The sequence below is a fragment of the Phyllopteryx taeniolatus genome, chromosome 10, assembly GCF_024500385.1.
Source record: "Phyllopteryx taeniolatus isolate TA_2022b chromosome 10, UOR_Ptae_1.2, whole genome shotgun sequence".
NCBI classification, from domain to species: domain Eukaryota; kingdom Metazoa; phylum Chordata; class Actinopteri; order Syngnathiformes; family Syngnathidae; genus Phyllopteryx; species Phyllopteryx taeniolatus.
The window spans coordinates 30,505,082-30,528,728 of NC_084511.1; the positions used below are offsets into that span (position 1 = coordinate 30,505,082).

Genomic DNA, 23,647 nt, shown 5'->3' on the forward strand with positions numbered 1-23,647 from the left:
TGGAAGTGTGGCGGCAACCGTCTTCCAGTAGAGATCTTCAATTATTGTGAAGACAAACAAAGCAGCTTGAAGGAAACGAGACAGAAAGAACAAAACCGGTGACATAAAAGTACGCTTTAACATACACACACACACACACACACACAAGGAGATAAGAAGAGCTTCTGTTTGGCTCAGAGTGAGCCATTTCCGTTTGTGTGTTGCCGCGGTGCATGTTTTTGCACGCGTGTGGTGAATTGGATCGTTTGTCTGAGGTGTAAATCATGACAATCATGAAAAGGGAACAGGGACGTGTACTGCTCAGAGTGAGACCTCTTCCGCCGGTGCTCATCTCTGCGGCACGTCACGGGGAATTTCCCGAAGGGGGGCAAATCAACGTTTGGTGCTGGGAATTCTTGTTTGGATTTGACTTTTCAACGAAGAACCAGTAAAGCCTGTAACTGTGTGACGGCTGCCTGCTCCTCATTCCGAGAACTATCTGAGATTCGTGTTGAGGATGACGACGACGACGCCGACGACGCCGCCGCCGCTGCTGCTTGTGCCCACCAAGTCGCATCAACTGGCGAATTGCAACAAATGAATCAAGTGAGGCAGCGGCGCCGAATGTAAAAGGTAAGAAGCCGTTTTGTGGACTTGAAAGAGTCCCAAGTTGGCGAGAGCGGACGCGTTTGGTCGTCGAGTGTCCTTCGCTCGCTCACTTCCTCATTTGTCCTTCCGCGCTCAAGTCCCTCGGAAACGTCGCCGAACGCTTTGACAAGTGCGGCTCGACGGCTGTGTGATCGCTGACCCTCGCTCGCTCGCTCGCTCGTTCGTTCGGCGCACCGAACGCATTCACGCGCGATTCTGTGCGTGTGCAACCTCGTGAAAAGTTTGGGACGGAGCAAACGTGCAATATTGACGCCGTTTTGGATGGATTTCACTCTGTGGTGAGTCACGCTCCTTTCTGACGCGCCCGAACTTGTTGAGCGACGAAGTGTAAACACGCGGACGTCGACGGCTAGCTAGCTCATTGTCGGACACTGCCCTCGTGCTAATTAGCATTGACGTAGCTCCTAAATGTTGCTGTCTTGAACTTGTAATTAGCACAGTATTTCACTCGTAGCTGCTTGTATTCCAAGTTAATTTTACTGTATTTAATTGGTGCTTTGCTCGCATCTCAAGTCAACAGTACTTTCGTTAACTTGGTCTTTGCTTTATGTAGCTCGTAAATATTCTCACCATCTTTAACGTGTACTTAGCTTGTATTTCAAGTAAATATGCCTATATTTAAGGTGCTGTTTGCTTCTATTGACCTCCTAATTTGATTCTATTTAACGCGTTGTTGGTATGTATTGAGCTTCTACGTATCTTGAGTTGCATTGATCTCATACAGTGCTGTTACTAATACAGTACTGTGTGCATGTTTCTTACACGCAAAAGTCTCGCTAGCTTTTGATTGAGTCTTTCTTTAGCGTGCCTTGTTCTCTCTGGCGTTTCGTAAGCGTCTACTGTACTTCGATTGAGCTGAAACATATTCCACTTGTGCTGGAATTGTCGGCAAAGTCGCAGATAATCAAGAGCTTCTGACACTTTGCTTTCTGATGTCAGGACTCGATAGACGGGCTAATTCACGTGACGTGTTTGTAATGATTTTGTCATGAGTCATCTCATGTGTACACAGGAACTGGTCAAATGACGAAGTATTGGACTTCCGACTGGATATTTTCTTCTGCCTCTCTCGGCGTATCTGTAAATTAGTATGTTCCATTTGAGTTGGGACACGAGGAGAAATAGTTTATAAAAGAAGTCAAATAGCAATAACAATGTTCCCTTGTTATCATTTGTCATTGCAGAATACAAACCCATTGAAGTGATTTGATTTCAATATTTTTTTGTGGCTGACTAAATGACTGCCTGGAGTCAAGTAACTTGATAAACAATTGTCTTTTTCTCCCTTTGAGCTTTTCAGGCAGCATGGCGGGAGACGAGCACTTCCTTCCTGTCAGCAGTCAGGTTTGTGCGTGCGTGCGCGCGTGTGTTCCCGTCAAGTGAACATTTCTTCAGCGTTTGTTTGCGTGTGCGCCGCCAGATCCTGGACACGCTGATCATGGACCCCTCGTGGGACTTTGCGCGATTCCCCGCGCCCCCGAGGACGGGCGATGACGTCGCTTCCTCCCGCACGGGAAGTTGTGTACAGTCGAGCCCCGTTTATTGCAGGGCGACGGGTACGTTTCGCAGCCGCCCGCGCGATAGCTGCAAAGATGCCACGTACAAACATCCTTACTAGTTTTATGCCTCTCGCACACTTTTCCCACGTGGAAATGTATTCTTAGAAGAGAAAACAATAGAGTGTCTTTTATTGGCACTAGGGTTGCAGCTAACAATGATTTCAATCATCGTTTAATCTTTCAATCATTTGTTTGATTATTGATGAATCGGATTCCAAAAATTTCCATCCTTTCATTAAGAAACAGGGCATTATTTCATGATAATGCCATGATAATTTAGTTCCTGGTTTGGTCCATAACATCTGTCAGAAAATCAGCAAACATGTTGATCATTATTTTCCAAAGTAAAAAAAAAAAAAAAAAGACGTTTGCAAATGTCTTATTTAAAAAAAAAAAAAAAAAACAGATAATCATCAATAATAACTTTATTGTTATTATTATAATGAACGTAATTATTAAAATTGACTCTTGAGAGGGGCAGCACGACCGGTTGCCACATCTTCCTCACAGTTGTGTAGTGGGTATTAAACATAATATTGTTGTAACGTGTGTAATAAACCAACGAGATGTCATTTGTAACATGTAATTTGTACTAAACATGTTAGGCATAGGCGGCACGGCGTGCGACCGGTTAGCACATCTCGCCTCACAGTTCTGAGGTTGCGGGTTCAAGTCCGGCCCCGCCTGTGGGCCGTTTGCACGTTCTCCCCGTGCCCGCGTGGCTTTTCTCCGGGCACTCCGCTTTCCTCCCACATCCCCAAGAACATGCGTGCTAGGTTGATGTGTGAATGTGAGTGCCAATGGTTGTTTGTTTCTATGTGCCCTGCGACCGGTTCAGGGTGTACCCCGCCCTTCGCCCGGACATAGCTGGGATGCGCTCCACCCGTGTGAGGAGAAGCGGCTCAGAAAACGGATGGATGGATGTCGAGAAGCGGAAATTCCAAGCATTTTGACAATTTAAAGTTAAACAAGGTCTCGAAACGATTAATCGATGATCAAAAATGGTTAGATTCATTTGATAATCGGTTAGTTAGCGATTGGTCGTTGCATCTCTATTATACACGTACAATGAGATTGAATGCAGCTCTTTTTCGAGTGCAGTTTATTTAAGATGTACAATAAAAGAAGAGCTGAAGAAAATATTTAAAACAAAGGATAAATGTTAATGCACGAAGCTAAAGACAATTGGAAAGAATTGTGGTTGAAGTCGTCGTATTGCACAGTACAAGGATGTTGTTCCAGGACGTGAACTGTTAATAGTATTCCAAAGACAACTTCATTATATTTGAATTGATGAAATCCTCAACATGAACATGAAATGATTTTCGAGTCGAGTTTTTTCCACTTGACATGGAGGAAGTGAAATGTGAATCTCGAGCGATACTCTGCGGTGACGGGAAAGTGAAAGAAGAGTTTGGTTTGCTCTCACTTCCTGTTGCCCCTCCCGCCCGCCCGCCAGGCTGCAGTTGTTTTGCTCGTCGCCGCCGCCGTCGGCTGCTGACGGGATGCGCGCTGGATGTCAACAGCTATTCACTGATTTTTATTAAAAAAACTAAAAACTAAAAAACACTTTTTTGTCCAATTCCATTTTCCTTTCATTACCAACAATAACAACCGCGACCCTCGTGAGGATAAGCGCTATGGAAAATGGGTGGCTGTTAGGTGTAGGTAGTATTTTTGTCCACTTGGGGTCGTCATTGTCACATTCTGCACTGCAGTCGTGGGAAAGAAGGCGGGTCTAACCTTTTGAGTGACACGGAAGTCGGCAAATGATAAACGCCGGCTAACAATAGGCTCATCTTGACTGTGTTTTGTTAATAACGCGTTTGTAAGAGCACCAACGGCCGTTTCCGCCCCCCCCCCCCCCCCCATCCAAACAAACTCTTATGGATTATGCTTGTTTCTAACTCGCAGAAGTAGGCTAAATTCAATTAGCTAACAATGTTTTACTTAACCCTAGACGTGCAGTTGTGTAACCTAAGCCCGTTGGGCGCACATTTGCATTTTTCAAACGATCCCAAACTTTGGAAATGATCCGTCTTTAACGCTATCTTTCGTTCAGTAACAGTTCATGTGGAAAAATAATCACTGCAAAATCCCGTCATATGACAAAAGAGTCCGCAATGTATTGTTAGTACAATAAAAAAACCCAAATCAGGCCCTTACAGGTGCACACCAACACATGAAGGTGAACCTTGTCACGAGGTTTTTAGTCATGTTGCGCCTTTTTTTTTTTTTTTTTTTAGGGGATGGCCCCTTCCTGCAAATCCTGGAGCAGCCCAAACAGGTGATTGCGCATCACACATCGGCTGGACAAGCGGGTTACCATAGCGACGCGTCTCTCCCATAAGAATAGGAATGATCACGATAAGACCGTTTCGGGCATATTCAAAATGAGCGTGAAAGCAACCGCAGACTTTGATTTAGAACGTCTGAGGAAAAAAAGTATCATTTCAAATATAAACATGAAAAACCGAATCTCTGCGTTTTGTCTACTACAGACCCTTTCCAAAAAATTGGAATATGGTGGAGAAGTTGACTTATTTCCATAATGCCATTCAGAAAGTTCAACTCCTAGATTATAGATTCAGGGCCCACAATTTCAAGTATGTATTTAGTTTCTTTTGTACATAATGTGGGCTTGCAGCTCATAAAACCCACAAAATCAGGAATTCCAAAAAATGAGAATACTGTGAAGAAATCACCACGTACGTCTCCGTTTTTGCAGAAAAAAAAAAGAGAAAATATGCTACTTTGAAAAGGTTCATGTTCATCTTCAGTCCTTGTTTGGGATGGGAGTCAGCCTGCGGCATTGCCCGGCCGGGACTTACGGAAGCCCAGATGTCCTCGATGCTTGCCGTCAGTTCTTGGTTATTTTGGGGTTTGGTGCCCCACGTTTTCCTCTTCGATTCTCAATGGGGTTTCGATCCGGCCAGTCGAGCGCTGCGATGGCGTGGGCATCGAAGCGGGTTTCGGTGCTTCTGGCGGTCTGGGCAGGGGCCGGGTCCCCCCCTTAAGATGAAATCTGCATCTCCGTACAGATCCTCCGCAGAAGGAATCATCAAGTCCTCAAAAACATTCGGGTAGACCTCGGATTTAAGAAAGCAGAGTTTGCCAACACCTGCACTGGACATTGCAGATATTTCACGCTGGAGCTCGAGCAGCTCGGCTTGTGTTCTTCTTCTTCTGCGTCTTCCTCCAAACCCTCGGACCTTGATTCCGGAATGAAAGGCGCACTTTCCTTTCGTCGGAAAAGAGGGCTTAGGACCGCCGGCCGACGGTCCGGTCCTTCGCCTCCCCGGCCCAGTTGAGACGCCTCCTAGGTCGGCTCGACCCGAGGAAGCCGGCGGTGGCGGCCCATCTCCCGGATGCGCCTGAATGTGGCGTTTTTTGAAGCCGCGACTCCCGCCTCGTTCCCCTCTTTCTGGATCTCTGCTCGCTTTTTCAATCTCCTGAAGCCCACGGTCATCTCTTTTGCCGCTGCGTCTTCTCCCGCCGCCTTTCGTCCTTCCGTTGCTATGCTCCGTGACCAGCCCGGCCTCCTTAGCGACGAACGTCATCCTATGACGGTCTTCTGGCCACGTGTCAAGTCTGCGGTCTTCCCCATATTCAACCCAAATGCTGAGACAATTGAATGCCACCTGGGCAAACGTGTGCAGGTGCTTTGAGTGTAGCAGATGACGAGTTTGTGATACTCACTTGAAAACATTTATGGCCTGCAAAATTCGGGCGGATTTCTTCACAGCGTTCCAATTTTTTGAATTCCTGATTTCGCTTGAAGCCCAAATTATGTAAAAAAAGAAACAAATACTTGAAATTGTGCGCCCTGAATCTATAATCTATGAAAGTTGAACTTTTTGAATGGAGTTTCTGAATAAATCAACATTTCCATGATATTCAAATGTTTTGGAAAGGTTTTGTATACATGTATAACATGCGTGTAAGTGTTCTTACATGCAAATAGGACGGACACAACTTTCTTGTCATCACTGTGAAATTAGCAAATTAGCACACGCGAGGATGCGGTAAAGTGCACTTCAATTTGGGAATGCGAAGTTATGACGTATTCATAAGAGGAAGAATTTGAGGCCAGCTGCTTTATTGGCCATAGCCCATTTTTGCCAATTTTCTTTTTCAAAAAATACACATTACAACATAAGACAAATATTACATTCAAACAAACATTTTTGAAAAATCGGCGGATTTCTCTCTCGTACAGTTAAACAAATCCTAAAGGACAAAGTATTGTAATTCAAATCTTTGTTCTATCGGCTGTGAATCGGTTATCGGAATTTGATTCTGCCAAATATCGGAATCGGCATCTGCTTAAAAAACAAAAAAATCCATACTGGTCAGGTCCCAACAATAATAATGTGTCCCTGATGTAAAGTTTAAAACAATTAGCATGCTTGAGACAATTTGAAGTGTAACGCAACAAACAAGGTGTTGAAAATATATGCAGTCCAGTGTTCCCTCGCTGGATGAACGCGCGCCGGATGTGTACGATGTTATGTCAACACTGTGCGTGTGTGCGTGTTGCCAGCGAGGCTTCCGGTTCCGTTACGGCTGCGAGGGTCCGTCCCACGGCGGCCTGCCGGGAGCGTCCAGCGAGAAGAACAAGAAGACGTATCCTGCCGTCAGGGTAAAGCTTCCTCACGCTCGCAATTCGTCGTCTTCCGTTGAAATGAAAGAAAATGCCATTAACCCCTTGCGGCCTCCCCACAAACAACACAAACCAGGACAACAAGTGCTTCGTGATGTTGTACTTTCTCAAAACGTACAGCGTAATGACAGCACGACTGTTGTCGCAGCGCTTGAGTGAAATGCTGCTCGTCCCGCTGTGGCCACCTCCTATCTCATTTTGTGGCTTCTTTCTTGTTGTATGTTTTGTGCGTGCGTTGCGTAGATCTGCAACTACCAGGGTCCGGCCCGCGTGGTGGTCCAGCTGGTGACTGCGCTGACGCCCGTGCCCCAGCTGCACGCCCACAGTCTGGTGGGCAAGCAGTGCGACAAGGGCGTCTGCATCGTCGACGTGCCCCCGAAAGACGCCGACGTCGCGTACGGGCTCGGCCGCGCCGTCGCGTGCGACGCACGCTCACACACACACAGGCAGACACGCGCGCGCATCCGTAGACAGCCACACACGCACGCACGCACGCACGCACACAAAAGACAGCTCGGTAAGCAAACACACAGACACACACACACGCGCGGGCACACAAAAAATACACAGAGGAAAACAGACACACACAGACGCGCACGCACACACATGTATACACAAAGAAACCCACACCAAAGAGACAAACACACATTTGACAGAGATGCACCGACAAGCCACAGAGGCGCACACACGAAAGACGGCGGGTAGGTAGTTGAGTGTCGGTCTTTTGTGTGTGCGCAGCTTCCCCAACTTGGGCATCCAGCACGTGACCAAGAAGAACGTGGCCAAGACGTTGGAGGAGCGCATGGGCGAGGCCGTCCGGATGGGCTACAACTTCGGGGCGGCCGTCCACCCGGACCTGGACCGCCCGCGGGGCGAGACCCGCGCGCCCCGGCAACTCACCGGTCCGTCCTGCGCCGCGCGCGTGTCCGTGCTCTTTGGCAGCCGGCGTTTTCCCGCAAAAGCCAGAACAGAAACGCTCCTTTATCCAAATGTGGTTTAGTATGTGTGAACGTGAATAAAGTCACTGCAATATTCGCTGGGTTGAGTGGGAAAGGGAAAGGTGGGCGGACATTTTGAAAGTCAACTTGCGAGAGGAGTGTGCGGTTCCGATCAATTATGGCTCCGTTGAATTCATTTTGAAAAATCTCCGTTTGTTTTGCATTTGTCAGTATCTTCTTCCAAAATGTAATTAGTGAAAGCGTTTTCACACAGTGACAATGGCTTTCAACACAACAGGTTTAGGGAGACGGTGAGTTTCAGGTGTTACACTTTACACACTGCGAAAACTTATCAAGAATATTTGTCTCATTTCTAGTCGAAACTTACCAAATACGACAATTTTGGCTTGTTTCAAGCTCATTTTGACTTGAATTGTGTAGAAGAAGAAAAAACGCTCATGGAGTAAGGAAAGCGTAACTGCCGGTTTGTTTTCGACTTCAAGTACCGCATTTTCGCACCCTCTCAAAAAGGCGCAGTCTCGCTTACGGGGTCTAGTCTGGATTTGCGCACCGTCCATTTTGGAGAAAATGTATGGGGTGTGAAAATACGGTACAAATTAATAGGAAAAAATTGATTTAAAAAAAGTAATTAGAAAAATGAGGCTGGCATTTTTTTCTACTTGTTTCAAGTAAAAAGGAATACAAGAAAATAGGAAAAAAGCCTGGCATTTCTACTTCAAGTCAAAATGCGCTTGAAACAAGTGAACATTTGAGTTGACTTTTACCTTGAATCAGATTGGTGTGACTAGAAATGCGACAAATATTCTTGGTAAGATTTAGAGTTTTTGCAGTGCACACAGCGGCCGTTCCGCTTCTGCTACGACTTGGGAAAAAAGATGGCTTTGACGGGCCGTGTGGATAAGCGGCGTGTGTGTGTGTGTGTGTGTGTTCGCAGAGCACCAGCGGGGCGTGATCAGCAGCGCGGCGTGTGCGCAGGCCAAGGAGATGGACCTGAGCGTGGTGCGCCTCATGTTCACCGCCTTCCTCCCCGACAGCGACGGCGGCTTCAGCAGGCGACTCCAGCCCGTCGTGTCGCAGCCCATCTACGACAGCAGTCAGTCGCACGCGCGCGCACACGCGCACACGCTTTCCTAAGGCTCACCAGGGGCAGACATTTTCCACATCATCTCACACACACTACAAAATCTTACCAAAAATTGTTGCATTTCTGGTCAAAACTATTAAACGTAAATTGGTTTTAGACACATTTCAATTGTTTCAAGCAAATATTAAATTTTTTCCCCCAACAAAAGTAATCATTTAAGAAAATGCGAAGTGATAAGTAAGAAAATCTTTTCAAGAGCAATCTTATTTTCCAAGAAATAAGGCATGCTGTTGTGAGAATCATGTAGTATTTTAGCAACAAACAGTCTGAATTTGCTTAGAAAAGTCATAGTTCAAGAAAAAAAAGTTTGGGTATGTGAAGAAAGTGTTTCAAGAAAAAAGTTGATGTGGTCATTTTCTAAGAAGTCGAAAGAAAAGATGGCGGATTGTAGTGATGTTTTTGTTTGTTTGTTTATTTGTGGTCAGAGGCCCCAAACGCGTCCAACCTGAAGATCGTCAGGATGGATCGGACGGCCGGCTGCGTGAGCGGCGGAGAGGAAGTCTACCTCCTGTGTGACAAAGTCCAGAAAGGTCTCACGGAAAAGAACGAGCACAATGAGCTTTCCTGAGTGTTTTGTGACCAGTGTGTGTGCGTGCGTGCGCGCGCGTGCGTGGGCGGCAGACGACATTCAGGTGCGCTTCTTCGAGGAAGACGACTCCGGCCCGACCTGGGAAGCCCTGGGGGATTTCTCGCCCACGGACGTGCACAGACAAGTACGAGCCGTCCTACGCCGGCGAGGGCCGTGAGCCGGCGCCCCGTAACCGTGGCGACCTGTCCCCCTCAGTTCGCCATCGTGTTCAAGACGCCCAAGTATCGAGACCAGAACCTGCAGAAGCCCACGTCGGTGTTCGTGCAGCTCAAGAGGAAGTCGGACAACGAGACCAGCGAGCCCAAACCCTTCACGTACCACCCGCAGATCATCGGTACCCTCTTCGGGAACGTTTAGAACAACCGTCCCGTCAAACAAAAACTCCAAATCTTATCAAGAATCTTTGTCCTATTTCTTTATTTCTTTTCATCTTTAACGCTGCATATTCCGAACTTTATTGACAACTCTGGACTGCGTCGTTGATTTATTTGACACAACATGACAATGTGTGTGTGTTTGTGTGTGTGTAGACAAAGAGGAAGTGCAGAGGAAGCGTCAGAAGACGTTGCCCAACTTCCAGGACTTCAGCGGCCACGGAGGAGGAGGAGGAGGAGGAAGTCTGTACCGAGGGGGCCCCCCAGCACCCCCGGGAGCAGGAGGAGGACCGGGCTCAGCTGGAGGAGGTACAACCTGCCCGGTCTCCAGCCCCTTTGACACACAACCCAGCAAAACACAGACGACGACGACGACGACGTCGTCTTTTGGTGTGACTGTGACAGTTGCTTACAACACAAAAGTGCGGGACAAAATGAATCTCTGGTGTTAAACTCCCCCCGTCCTGGCATTCTTTCACGCGTAAATGCTATTCCGCCGTTTGGTATCGTGACCTTCCACACAGAACACAGTGAAGTGACATCATCAGCGGTGCTGACCAATTTACCCCCCCCCCTTGTCAGGCTACTTCCAGGGTTTCTCCACCTTCAACTACGGGAGAGGAATGGGAGACGGCCCTTGTCCCAGCGGCTACTCGACAGGTTACGGAGAAGGCGGAGTCAAACACGGTGAGACGCACGCACGGTCGGTCGTCGGTGTCCAGGATGCCGGTTCAAATAGTCGAAGGGGTTTATGGTCTTCCGGTTTTGAGGAGCGTCGGCGCCAAGATTTATTGAGCTGTTCGACTCCCGGTAGGCAAATGAAATCCAAGAACAGGAATCTTTGGGAAGTCAACAAAATGTTTAATGCGATGTACCACATGAACTATATTAAAACAAACATGTATTTATTTTTTTTAGTGGGGTGGATGTGAGACTTTAAGAGCACAGGTGTCAAACCCGCAGCCTGGGGGCCAGATCTGGCCCGCCACATCATTTGTTGTGGTCCGCAAAAGCAAATCATGTGTATGTACCTCCATGGTGGTGGGTAAAATCTGCCCCAAAATTTCAAATTGTCATGTCATAAATGATGATGTAGAGATTTTTGTTACCAAGCCGTTTTATTTCATGAACTTGAACAATAGCCGAACAAACTATTATCCTTGACTTCTGATGCCAAAACTAGTTCATAAATGTGTTATGTATATGTAATAATATGTTGCGGTGCTAAAAAATGTGAATGGTTTCACAATCGTACTGGCCTTCTGAGGGAAAGTGTAAGTACAATGTGGCCTGTGACAAAAATGAGTTTGACATGATAATATGGAAGCCTGGCCCCAAGGCACACCCTCCCCGTAACAAGACCACAATGAACGACAGGAGTGGCTTTTTGCTTTTCCGTTGCTCAATCTTCAACCCTTTCATTTTCATTGGGGAGCGTGCCGTAGCGTTGACAACCAGATGGTGTTTACAAAAATCCAACTCTGATGCTATGGCGACCGGAAGTACTTGTGTTGGCGAGTATTTTTTACCTAAAGTCCCGCCCCGTCCGCGGCATTAACCCAAAAGTCATCTTTAGAAATGTGACTATTTGTGAAAAGGTCTGTGAGCGAGCCCTTCTTCACTTCGCCCCCACTGTGACATCACAAATGGGCTAGGTTCTCCCGGCGACTCCGCGGACGACGACCCCGATGACGACACCGCGGCCTGCGCTGCGCCGCGGCCACCCCGCCGACGGGAAGCGTGCGAAGACGACGACGCGTCGGCCGTCTTGCTGTACGCCGCCACGGGCGACGCCGCGTACCTGCTAGCCCTCCGGCGCCCCCTGATGGCGTCACAGGACGAGGACGGAGACACGTGAGTGCGCCTCATCGTCGCCGGCCGTCTTCTACGGTCACGTTTCTGGGTGGTAACGTTGAGCGCGCGCCGCTGGGCGTCAGTGGACTCCACCTGGCCGTCCTCCACAGACAGCAGGGGGCGCTGGCCAGTCTGACGCGGGTGCTCGCTGCTCTGCCGGGAGACGGACTTGCGGACGCGAGGAACCATCTCTACCAGGTACGCCGGCACCGAGGATGACTCGTGTCATGAAGTAAGCAGCTTGTGTGTGTGTGTTACAAATTTGAGAACGTACAAGAGAGATGTTGGACATATGATGAAGACCACATTTGCCATATACAGTATGTGAAATCAAAAGCCATTCCGAAAGGTTGTTTTAGCTGGTTCATGAAAAAAAAAAAGTAAGAAGGGGGTCATTTGGCAGATTTGGTGTGCATTTCATCGTAGAACAATAGTCTGTGAGTCTTGAAAAATGTGTCACTCTTGAGCGTCGCCTTTCTGAAACGAGTTATTAATGTCGTGCAAAAGGTGAACGAACGTTCGTTTATGGGACGCGCGACACCCGTCTGTAAGTTGGGCTCCTCCCCCTCCTCGTTTCCCAGACTCCTTTGCACCTGGCGGTGATCACGTGGCAGACGGCGGCCGCGTCGGCGCTGCTGGCCGCCGGGGCGGACCCGACGTTGACCGATCGCCACGGCAACACGCCGCTGCACCTGGCGGCGCAGCAGGGAGGGGCCATGGTGCGCTTGTTGCTACATCACCGTGAGGTCAGAGGAAGCGTGGACGCCTGCAACACTGCAGGTACACGCACACGCACACACAGTGCTGTGAAATAGTATTTGCCCCCTTCTAAAATTCTTATTTCCCATTTGAATGTTGAAGGTTAGCAAATGAAAATATCGGACAAAGGGGGGGGGGCATTGCTTTTTCACACGGGGGCAGGTGGTTTTTGAATAGTTTTTCACCTTATTAAATCACCGTGAATAATCTGCATTTTGGGTTATTGGCCGTCCAAGATGGCACTTACCCGTGTGGATGCCTCCTTTTACGTGCTCTCTAGTAGTGTCTATGTTGTTGTGTTTTTCGTTCGTCTTTGGAGGCATGACGTGACTCATACAAGGGGAGGCTTACTAAATATCAGGGAGTCTACCCCGGACTTTCTTTCACCAACTTTCACAAATCCGCTCAGTTAGCCCCCCCCCCCCCCCACACTTAATACCAACATACAGGCAAGAACTTAAATGCCTACGGTGAAAACGAAGCAAAGATAGAACTTCAAAGCTGTCACGACTGCACAGACTGGCGCGTCTTTGAAACGACAGCCGGCAGCCTGGATGAAGATGCGGACATGCTCACGTCCTATAGCGGTTTCTGTGAAGAGGTGTTGTCACATTCCTGTGGGGCCAATTATACATTAGTCTCGCCATGCTGCGCTATTTGTTGTTGACAAACACTGGCCACTCATGTGCCTGAGTAGCATCTGCGACATTTGCACCATCGACATTGTCCCAGATGATCGCGCTACCGGTCAGTCACTTTAAACTGCATACATTCCTTGAAGTCTCGGCACGCTTTGCACGTTGGCCATTCCGCCGGAGTGTTGTTCTATTGTTCTACTATCCATTCATTCATCTCCCGTCCCGCTTCTCCTCACGCGGGTCACCGGTGTTCCGGAGCCCATCCCAGCTAACTTCGGGCGAGAGGCGGGGTACACTCTGAACCGGTTGCCGGCCAATTGCAGGGCACATACAAACAACAACCATTGGCGCTCACATTCACGCCTACGGGCAATTTAGAGTCCTCAATTAACTATTGTTCTATTAGTCATTTCAAACTGCTCTAATTGCTAGAGGACTGCATCTTTTTGCACAAGTGTCAAAATAAATAAATACAATTGTACTGGCAAAGTGTTCTCTGTCTGTTGTCGTACTAGAGCGGCTCCAACCACTGGAGACAAATTCCTCGTGTGTTTTTGACATACAAATAAAGATGGTTCTGATTCAGATTTGTTTGAAGATCTTAGACAACAAAAGTGGGGAAACCTTGCAAATACTTTTTACTCACTCGTATAAAACACCTCCAATATTTATTCACGATACTGTACTTGCATACACTGCACATGCACTAATGAGCGTTTTGATTGGCTGTCGCTGGCAGGTATGTGCGCCATCCACCTATCGGTGGTGGCCAAGCAGCTGCCGTCTCTGCGAGAGCTTCTGGAGGGCGGGGCTGACGTAGAGGCTCAGGAGCGGGGGGGCGGGAGGACCGCCCTGCACCTCGCCACCGAGGCCGACGACGTGTCGCTCGCCGGCTGCTTGCTGCTCGAGGTAAGCGACCGCGACGGCAACTGCGACGACGCCGCGCCTTCTGACGCATGTTTGTGGTCACCAGGGCAACGCCAAGGTGGACTGCTGCACCTTTAATGGCTCCACCCCCCTGCACATTGCCGCCGGGCGGGGCTCCGTCAAGCTCACGGCGCTACTCATGGCTGCAGGTATGTGCATACACGCATACAGTATCCCATAGCGAGCATCCGTTTTGGTTTGCATGTGTATGATTGACTTGACACTTGTTTTTCGTGCGTGCGCGTATGTGTTCTTGTTTTTGATCGACATGTTGACACTTGTGAGCGTCTCCATACGTGCGTTTGTATGTTTGTGTATTTGTGTTCGATTCACATGTTGACGCTTGTGTGTGCGTGTGCATGCGTGCGTGACTTTGTGTGTGTTTGATTGTAAAATTGAAGCTTGTTGCGTGCGCGCCTGTTTGACATGTTGACACTTATTGTATGTTTCTACAAATGTGTGTGTGTGTGTTCAGGTGCAGACCCTCACAAGGAGAACCTGGAGCCTCTATTCTTCAAGGAAGAGGATGAAGAGGAAGACGAGGGCTACGTTCCCGGGACCAGCCCCATCAACATGGCCGCCTCTGAGCAGGTACGGCCGCAGATATGAGGCGGTAGTTACGACACTCCCCTTTTGAGCCGTGTGCCGACGGCGACGCTGAGCTAGGGGGGTCAAAGTTGTCAGCGCATTCCACACGTGTGGACGCGAGAAAACCGAAAGACCAAAGACGTCGGTACAATCTAAGCACAGAGCACCGCACTTAATGGTTTTGTTCTGCCGCCCGTCTGGAAAGTTCGCATGATCTGACAAACGGAAGAAGAAGAAACGAGCTTCGCCGGGTGTTTCTGAGGGTCGCCGGAGCCTTGTCAAATGGCAATGTCCCCGGAAAGTGACTCGCTTTGGAAAATATTTCTTGCCGTCCGGGGAAGCCACTTTTATGCAAAAAAATCCGACATCGAGTAAGACGTTCGTTTTTATTCATCCACTCTTAAAGGGAACCCCGATCCGGTCCACTTCAAGTAACATCACAATAATAATCTGTGTCGGGCCGATCGTACGTTATTTGTGCGCTCGCTGCGGTAGTCTCGCCACTCTGCACTTTTTGCATAGCTGTGGTTTTTTTAAGTCACAGCGCATTCTGGGTAGTGACGTCAAAAGTCGCGATACTCGCAGCTGGCGGCAGCGCCGGAGGAACGCTGTTCAGCCTTTTCGCTTCGAGCCAGAGTGATCAAAGAGAGAAGGCAGTCGTGGCATTGGATGTACTTTTTTCCCAAGCAGTGGCCAAAACTATCCAGCATTTGTATTATTGAGGTTGATTTTGCACGCAAACTCGGGATTTGACGTTAGCACAACAGCGCTAACTTTAGCCTGAGGTTAGGGTTAGGGTCATCTGCAGCTCATCTGCAAGTTGGATGACGTGGAAACCTTGACGCTTACGTTGAAATGCATCACACCACCTTTACCTGCGCAATAGCAAACATTGTTTCCACTCACACGCAAGCAAAGATGCAACTGCTACGTAAGGCGTGTTCTATTAGATGTGTGTGCACGTGGTGTCTAAGATAAGGAGAAATAAAGGTACACTCAGGGTGTTAAATGTGCTTATCAAAGGTACACTGCAGAAAAAAATAAGGCACATTACATCGGCACAAAATGGGCACTAAGCTAACGTTGGCACACATTGATAAGCATCACGAGGACTTAAACTTGGCCAATAAATGAATATTAAAAGTAAAACGGAACCGACGACATCCGCTCACCTCTTGGGTGCTCACGGGAGGAAAGATGGCTTCCAACTGTCTTGCGCGCTTGTTTGCTCGTAAATCTGTCCGCTGCGTCGCGTCGCTCCGCGCTATTCACAAGCGCGAAGACGTGTACGCCCACTTTTAGATCCCATTTGCATGCATTTGGAACGGCCAGCAGACCACCCGCTGACAGTTTCGTCTCGTCTCGTCGTGAATTGGTCATCGGAGCCGTTTTGAACTCGTCGCCGGAAAAAGGGGCGTCGGCAACATCCTTGCGTCACCGCTGAGGAGAGCAACGCTGCCCGCGGCAGCTCCTTGCGAGTGTTTGGATTTTGTTTCTGCGTTTTTGACGCGTTTGTCCCATTCCGTCAACATTGGCGGTGGCTCTCCTCGCCCGCATCCTGACGATGTCATCGCATGGCGTTTATGTGTTCAGGTGTTGGAGCTTCTAAGCGGTAAGGAGTACCGTCCCAAATGTGTCAGCGTGGCTCTTTCGCCTCAGGGTGAGTTCGCGGAGGGGCCGCGGCGTTTTCGCAGAGGCCGAACACGCGTGATGTGGTTTTTTTGGGTGCAGGCGACCTGTCGAGCCTCGGCGCCCAAGTGAAGACGGCGCTGTGCGGCGCTCTGGCGAGTGAAGCGTGCTGGGAGAAGCTGGCTCACGCTTTGGGTCTGGGAATCCTCAACGCTACCTTCAGGCTCAGCCCGGACCCCGTCAAGACCCTCGTGGAGAGCTATGAGGTAACACGCCTGTCACGTGACCGCAAGAAGGGCAAACGCTCATCAGATGTTGCATGCACACAAACGTTATGCCTATGTTAGGCATAGGCGGCACGTATGCCTAACATGTTTAGTACAAATTACATGTTACAAATGACATCTCGTTGGTTTATTACACACATGTTACAACAATATTATGTTTAATACCCACTACATGTTATTACAGAAATGACTGTTTTTATCAATTACACATTTATTACACAGTACGTTAATACAGATATACAAAGCATTTATCAAACATTTGTTTCTTACGCATTGCTTTAGTACACACCACTGTGTCTATTACACATTTCGAGTATATCAAACAAATGTTTAATAGAGATTAAGTTCACATCAATCATGTCTTGCATGTTGCTGATGTGTTTCAGGTGTCCGGCGGTACGGGACGAAACCTCTTGGCTGCTCTGAGATCAGTCGGGTCGTGCAGGGCGCTGAGCGTCCTGGAGGAGGCGCTGCGTGGCCACGACGACAAGCACAACCGGACCATGACGGGTGAGCCAAAGCGGCCGCGCCTTGCGTGTCTCCATGGCAACAGCCCTCGCCAAATTTTCCAGCCTTTTGCCTCCTTAAATGTGACTTCCTGCCACCTCCCTGCAGGTGGCGACGGCGCGGTTCGCCCTCAGATGGCCGACCTCGAGGCGGATGCATGTTTGGACAGCGGGGTGGAGTTTTCCGCCACATGATTGTGCCGTTCCTCGTCGCGAACCTCCCCGCCTCCCCGACCGCCTCCACCGCAAGACCAATTTCAGGGCCGGGACGTGTTAGTCCCGCCCGGGCAGGAATTGCAACTTGAAATACAGACAAAGAAGTAAGCGCGTGCAAATGCAGAAATCTGGAAGCTGTCGACACGCTCCAGCTGCTCCACCACTTTGGACCGGACGGCTGCACATGCGTACGTGTCGGCGTTCGTACGCGCTCACCTTGCTGCCTATACGGGAAGTAAACCAAACAGAACCTCCTTCAAATACCAAATACAGGAGCTCCGAAGATATGGACTCCCAACTGCTTGACAGCCGCACTCCCGTTCCCGCGTCGGCACCCTTGACTTCCAAACAGGAAGTCGCCTGACAGACACTCCTTGACACACAAACAACTTCTGGACTTCATCAAGTGCTCGACTACTTTGGACTTGATCAGAAATCTTGCAAGAAAAAGCATGTCGACCCTTTGGTATGATGTGGATTTGGGCACAATTGGGTCATAAAACGTGATCCGAGCTTGACCTAAGTCGCAACATTCAACGTGTCCGTATATGACTTGAGGTGGTTAGGTTAGGCGAGGTAACCCCTAACCTAAGAAGAATCTTGTAGGATCATCTCCTAAAACGTGCTATTGTCTGGCGTTTGCCATCCTCGGTCGGGAAGGAGCGAAATCTGGCCGGTTGCCCTCGTGTGCCTCGGATGACGATCACGTGACATTTTCAGACCGACGGCCGGCCAAGTGCGGCTCCCGCCGAAGGGTCGACACGCTTTTTCTTGCACCGGGTGATTGGCCGACTGCTGTCGTCGTCGAATTTGCTCCGCGTGGCCCCTTGAAGCCGAAACAGGAAGTGCGCTTCACAACAGGACGTGTGCGGTTTGACTTTGAAGACTTCCTTTTCGCTCTTCTGTCCTCGACTGGAGCTTCAGCGTCAACTCGTGTGACCTTGTGCAAAGGATGCTTGATTCTATTGATTTTATTTATCTGGACATTTGAGGAATAAAGTTTTTTTTTTTTATATACTTTGGTGACAAGCATCACATCTGTGTAATGTCACCACTTCCGGCCGGTTTGTCATTAGCGGAATGTTGTTTATTTGATTGTAATTTTTTATTAGAAAAGACATGTACACATTTATTTTGGAAAACTTTGCCGCTTCACAACATGTAAATAGTCTCAGTACTGTATTCCTATTAGCAATTTAATGAAATTGACGTTGCGAGGTTGAGAATTGCCTCTCGATTGATGCCACAAGATGGTGGCAAAGCACCACTTTTGTCTTAATAAAGCTCAACTCACTTCGACATAGTTCTTCAGCCTGATCACCAAAACAGCAAGCAGGTGAGTTATTCTGCAAATAATTGGGCATAGGTTCAAAGAAAACTCAGCAAATAGACAAATTGTAAACATGCGCTACTGTACTCTCATTTTTTAAAGTACTGTAAAAAGATCCAAATATCACAAGTACGAGCTGAACGTGGCTGCTAATCTTAAAGGAATTGGATTTTCTGCTCAGTTCCATCCGGGCCTTTTTCTGCATCATCTTGACAGGTTTGCCACCTGGCTTTCTCCCATCTTCCGGCATGTTGTCAGGCTGGCGCCACACAAGTCCAGGCTATCCTTACTGTTATTATTATCATCGTTGTTGTTGAAATGCCCTTTTGAGGGCCTGAACATGGATGATCCTTGAGCCGTCACCTTATGGCGGTGGAGGGGTTTGTGTGTCCTAATGATCCTCGGAGCGAAGTTGTCTGCGGCTTTATGCCCCTGGCAAACAGGTCCTAGAGGCGGGACCACACAAAGCACGGCTCGAAAGACCCCTATGATGATGAGAATTATTGGATCGCATTTTCACCGGGGCCGGCCCTCTGGAGGTGGGGCTCGAAGGCGAGCGAGATCGACAGGCGAATCGGTGCAGCGTCTGCGGCGATGCGGACTTTGCAATCGGTCCGTTGTGGTGAAGAAGGAGCTAAGCCGAAAGGCGAAGCTCTCGATTTACGTTCCTCCCCTCACCTATGGTCACGTGCTGTGGGTCGTGACCCAAAGAACGAGATCCGAAATGAGTTTCCTCCGCAGGGTGTCCGGGCTCTCCCTTAGAGAGAGGGTGAGAAGCTCGCTCATCCGGGAGGATCTCAGAGTAGAGCCGCTGCTCCTCCGCATCGAGAGGAGCCAGATGAGGTGGCCGGGCCATCTGATTCGGACGCCTCCCCGGCGAGGTGTTCCGGGCACTTCCCACCGGGAGGAGACCCCGGGGACACGCCGGAGAGACTACGTCTTTCGGCTGGCCCGGGAACGCCTCGGGATCCCCCCTGGGAGAGATGGATGAAGTGGCTGAAGTAACTCTCCGCTTACCCAGTTGAGGGTCGCGGGGCGCCGGCGTCTCCGTGCTGACTTGCGGCGAAAGGCGGACTATGCCCTGAATCGGTCGCCAGCTGGTAGCAGCGCGACCATTCAGACTCACATTCGCACCATCACTGAGTGGGAACTGCATCCACGCTGCCCGCAAGTCAGGCCAATGCACCACTACACCATCTGTGACTGTTGTTGTTATGATTATTATTGAATGACAACTACAATGTTTGGACCAATCGGCTGTCAAGTTTCATCTGGAGTGCAAAAAAATAGGGGCGGAGCGTGGCGAGGAAGACGCCACGCTTGCCAAACAACAAAAAGTTGAAAAACCTCTTACATGCTTTCTTCTTCTAATTCTTCACAGTTTATGAAGAGATCAACTTGAGGTTTTTGGACCAATAACAACAACAAAAAGAACAAAGTGCTGTGATTGGCAGATGAGTCGGGGCGTGCCCACCGAGGATCACATGGCGTACTTCTGAGTCCAGTCCTGAGCGGTCTTGTTGTACCTGCAACACACACAAAAACACAACGTTGTGAGTGTGTGCAAGGGGCCGTCCAACTGCAGGGACACATGACCCGGGGCCCCAATTATTTTGGGGACAGCCAGGGGGCCCAAAAGCTGCGTCCCCGCCCCCGCCCGTCGACTCGCGATATCTGGAGGCGACAATTTTGGGAGGGGGCCCTCCGCGAAGGTTCGGTCCGGGCCGACTCCGGTCACCTGACGGGATCCGTCTTGTAGATGCGAGCGATCTCGGGCACCAGCGGGTCGTCCGGGTTGGGGTCGCACAGGAGCGAACAAATGGACAGCAGGACTGCAAACAGGAAGTCAAACGAAAGGAGACGTTACGAGTTTTGTCACCACTTCGAGCCAAAGGATCCCAAATTCACATGAAATATTTCCAACATTGTGACAGTACAGCGGACCCCCGCTTACCCGCGGATTCACCGATCTGTGGATTTTTTCCCCCTTTTATTTATTCCCCCTGAAAACGCCTTTTATTATTATTATTATTATTATTATTTTTATTTTTTTTTAAATGCAATTACAATGGGTGGCAATCATCCGCAGATTTTCCTTATTCGCCTGGCAGGGGTCCGCTCCCTAGTTAATAATTAGCCCGTTTGTGACGCCACAGTGGGCTAAAAGCGTGCCGCGGTCGTTTTGTTTCACAGGCGACGGGCGCCGGCCGCAGACAAACTCTTTGCTCTCAATCGCATTGTGTCGAAACGGTCGCACGTCCCGTCTCCGCAGGCGGACGGTGCCGCCCGGCGACCGGAGGGGGTCGCGTACCTTTGGAGATGGTGAGCGCCGGGGACCACTGAGACCTCAAGATGTCCAGACAGATGCTGCCGTTACTGTTGATGTTGGGGTGGTAGATTCGGGTCGTGAACGCCACCTGATGGACACACGCGCGCAGGCGCTGGAGTACTGTGCTAGTTGCTTGACCTGGTGATGCGTTCACTGACCTTTGGAGGTTTGAAGGGGTAGTCTGCGGGAAAGTGGATGGTGAGGAAGAAGACGCCACCCTGGTAGGGACTGTCCGGCTACATGCACGCACACACAATCATGCGCACGCATGCATATCAACACACGCAAACACAGGTTCAACGCTGCTGCTGCCGATGGTTTGTGCGCGTGTGCGTGCGCGTGTGCGTGCTACGCTTACAGGTCCCATGATGGTGGCCTGCCAGTGAAACACTGAGGAAGGAGGAGACAAGCCAAAGTTAGCCAAGAAGAGGCCAGGCAGAGGTCAGGGAGAGGTCAAGCTCGTCTTACTGTCCTCGTCGACGGGCCCCGCCGAACACTGGGCCGGAGGGTCTCGGGAAAGGTCCGTCAGCTCCTGACGCACGCGAACGCAACACGACCACACGTTATTCTCTTTTCTAGTCTCCTGACCGCCGCCAAATATCGATAACGAGATGATGGAGGGCCAATCAAACAAGTCACGAGCCCAATATTCAATAATAAAGTCCGAAGAATTGGGAATATCATCACTGCTTCTCCATATATTCTCCCCTTTTTTTCCTCATCAGCGACTTTCCATCGGTGAACTCGCCAAATTCACTCAGCTGTGCTTTTTTTTTTTTTTTTAATACAACAACTTGCTTAAACTTGTTGGTTGTCAGAAGTGCTGACCCCTAACTCATAATAATTTTTCCGTTTCGTGAAAACTTTTGGGGGCAAAAAAATCAATTATTAGTAGGTTGGGCTCATGACTTTTTGACTGCGTTAAGAAAAATGGTTACAATGAAATAGTTTAGTTCAAAGTTTATTTGTAGAGTTTCTTCTTTCTGTGTGTAAGCGGCTCATCTTTTTCTTCTCACGTGAATCGCAAATTATTCGTCATAACTTACTTTTCTAGGCTCTCTTCTGTTCCATTGAATGGTGGAAATGATCTTAATGATATCACGGAGGATTTCGAAAGACTCAAGTGATACACAGATGGCTTTATTTTGAAACGAGGTCTATTTGAAAACCGGTTTGGTGTTTCCATGTGCGAGCGGATCATGTTTCACCTGCCACTTGAAAAGCACAAAATACAATCTTTTGATTAGAATACTTCATCACTGCATGTGCGTGCATGTTGCAGTGCTCGCTATATTTTTCAATGAGGTTGATTTGTTTCCACATGCAAGCGGGTCATCAGTCAGCTCTCGAACAGAAAATCCCGTTCGATGTGGCTGTCCCCAAATACGTTTTTCGAAACGACTAACGATTGATTTGTAGAGACCCAATGACACTCAACGACTTTTTATATTGAAATCAAGAACAAAAAATAACACCATATAAAGTATTGCTGTTTACTCTTTATTTGGAAGGGGTGCCGCCTAAATTTGAAAGTGTTTACATGTATATCAAATGTGTTATTGCAGCTTAACTGGGGCCTTCTGGGACTCTCCAATGCTGGAAAACTGTAATGATCATTTAAGTACTCCACGATTAAGTTTTGAACATTCAAAAGTTACTATTTCAATGGAGAAGAAAATATTATTCGCCAAATATTTTATGCATTATTATTTAAGTATTTGCATCGTACGCAAATTCAGTGTTTTTAAATACAGTACTGATGCATCTCAATCAATTCGAATTCTTGGAGAGTTAATTGTATTTCAGCATTGCAATTGCAAAAGTGAAACTCTTAACAGCATTACAACATCCATTTCCTTTCATCAGTGTTGAGAGGCTATTCTTTTAGTCTGTTGCTTTTTTGTTGTAAATTGGCTTTTCTTTGGCATCTATGACGTGCTTTCTGAGTCCACTGGACAGTGGGAAGAACACAAAACCAGCCACCTAAATAACAAGCGCGCTAGCAGTGAGAAGGAAAGAAAGCAAAAAAGAGACGGAGACGAAGACAAAGAATTACCTTCGAAATTCGCTTCAACGACATCGTGAGGCTGAAGAGGAGGAAAAGGCCAGCAAGGTGGCTAGCTAGCTAGCCAGCTAGCATGGAGGCTAAGTGGCTAGACGGCTATCATCCGGGCTGAGGCGACGTGAAATGACGTAACGGCCTCACTTCCGTCGCCCCGTCGATGACGATGCGTCATGCGGGCGGTGCCTGCGGTCAGCTCTTTCGTGAGTAGAAAAGTTCCAATCAATCTCGCGCATTTCGTCATAAAACCTCACCTGCTTTTGACTTTGTAGTTTCATTGAATGAGATATGTATTATTATTATTAGCAATCACAGATATAACGAGCTGAAAAGTGAAACCACAAAGTAAAGTACCTTTACTTGCGTACCAATCTCACTGCTCTGTACTTGAGTGCTTCTTGTTTGACCTCCTCCACATTTCTGAGGCGAATCTTTGAGCGCCTTTCTAGCGAGGCTTCGAAATACTCGCGCCGGAATCTTTTCACGCTGTGTTCTTGACACAGCCAAACGAGCGCCCAAAAACACTTTCTACTCGAACAAGCCTCTCTCTCGCCCTCTCCCCGTTTATCCATCCATCCATCCATCC

The 23,647-nt window shown here is 48.7% G+C and overlaps 3 protein-coding genes across 14 annotated transcripts in view; 2 read left to right on the forward strand and 1 right to left on the reverse strand.

The window, feature by feature from the left end:
* The first annotated feature begins 192 nt into the window (after window positions 1–192).
* nfkb1 (nuclear factor of kappa light polypeptide gene enhancer in B-cells 1) lies at window positions 193–18,639 on the forward strand. 9 transcript variants are annotated; one of them, XM_061788092.1, is made up of 23 exons: window positions 193–612; window positions 1,941–1,992; window positions 2,069–2,204; window positions 4,454–4,494; window positions 6,751–6,849; window positions 7,114–7,265; window positions 7,609–7,772; window positions 8,764–8,922; window positions 9,399–9,503; window positions 9,595–9,686; window positions 9,758–9,896; window positions 10,093–10,245; window positions 10,519–10,623; window positions 11,592–11,790; window positions 11,874–11,988; window positions 12,372–12,570; window positions 13,927–14,096; window positions 14,161–14,263; window positions 14,590–14,705; window positions 16,296–16,362; window positions 16,434–16,597; window positions 17,005–17,128; window positions 17,234–18,639. In XM_061788092.1, the coding sequence occupies exons 2-23, from the start codon at window positions 1,954–1,956 to the stop codon at window positions 17,317–17,319; spliced, it is 2,727 nt and encodes a 908-aa protein (XP_061644076.1). In that variant the 5' UTR covers window positions 193–612; window positions 1,941–1,953; the 3' UTR covers window positions 17,320–18,639. The 9 variants fall into 9 exon arrangements, with proteins under 9 accessions (XP_061644076.1, XP_061644077.1, XP_061644080.1 ...); XM_061788093.1 differs by having other exon boundaries at window positions 1,949–1,992; XM_061788091.1 differs by lacking the exon at window positions 193–612 and adding an exon at window positions 623–926.
* On the reverse strand, window positions 18,115–23,209 carry LOC133484912 (ubiquitin-conjugating enzyme E2 2-like). The gene is made up of 7 exons (XM_061788130.1): window positions 23,056–23,209; window positions 21,468–21,531; window positions 21,358–21,389; window positions 21,158–21,235; window positions 20,982–21,087; window positions 20,409–20,502; window positions 18,115–20,196 (listed from the first exon to the last, which is right to left on the reverse strand). Exons 1-7 carry the CDS (start codon window positions 23,077–23,079, stop codon window positions 20,151–20,153), a joined length of 444 nt encoding a protein of 147 aa, XP_061644114.1. The 5' UTR covers window positions 23,080–23,209; the 3' UTR covers window positions 18,115–20,150.
* Window positions 23,209–23,647, forward strand: part of LOC133484908 (transcription factor COE3-like) — a 50,988-nt gene continuing 50,549 nt past the window's right edge. For all 4 annotated transcript variants that reach the window (XM_061788114.1, XM_061788116.1, XM_061788117.1 and 1 more), the window contains exon 1: window positions 23,209–23,264. In XM_061788114.1, the coding sequence (XP_061644098.1) occupies window positions 23,222–23,264 (43 nt within the window). In that variant the 5' untranslated portion in view covers window positions 23,209–23,221. The remainder of the gene's footprint in view (window positions 23,265–23,647) is intronic.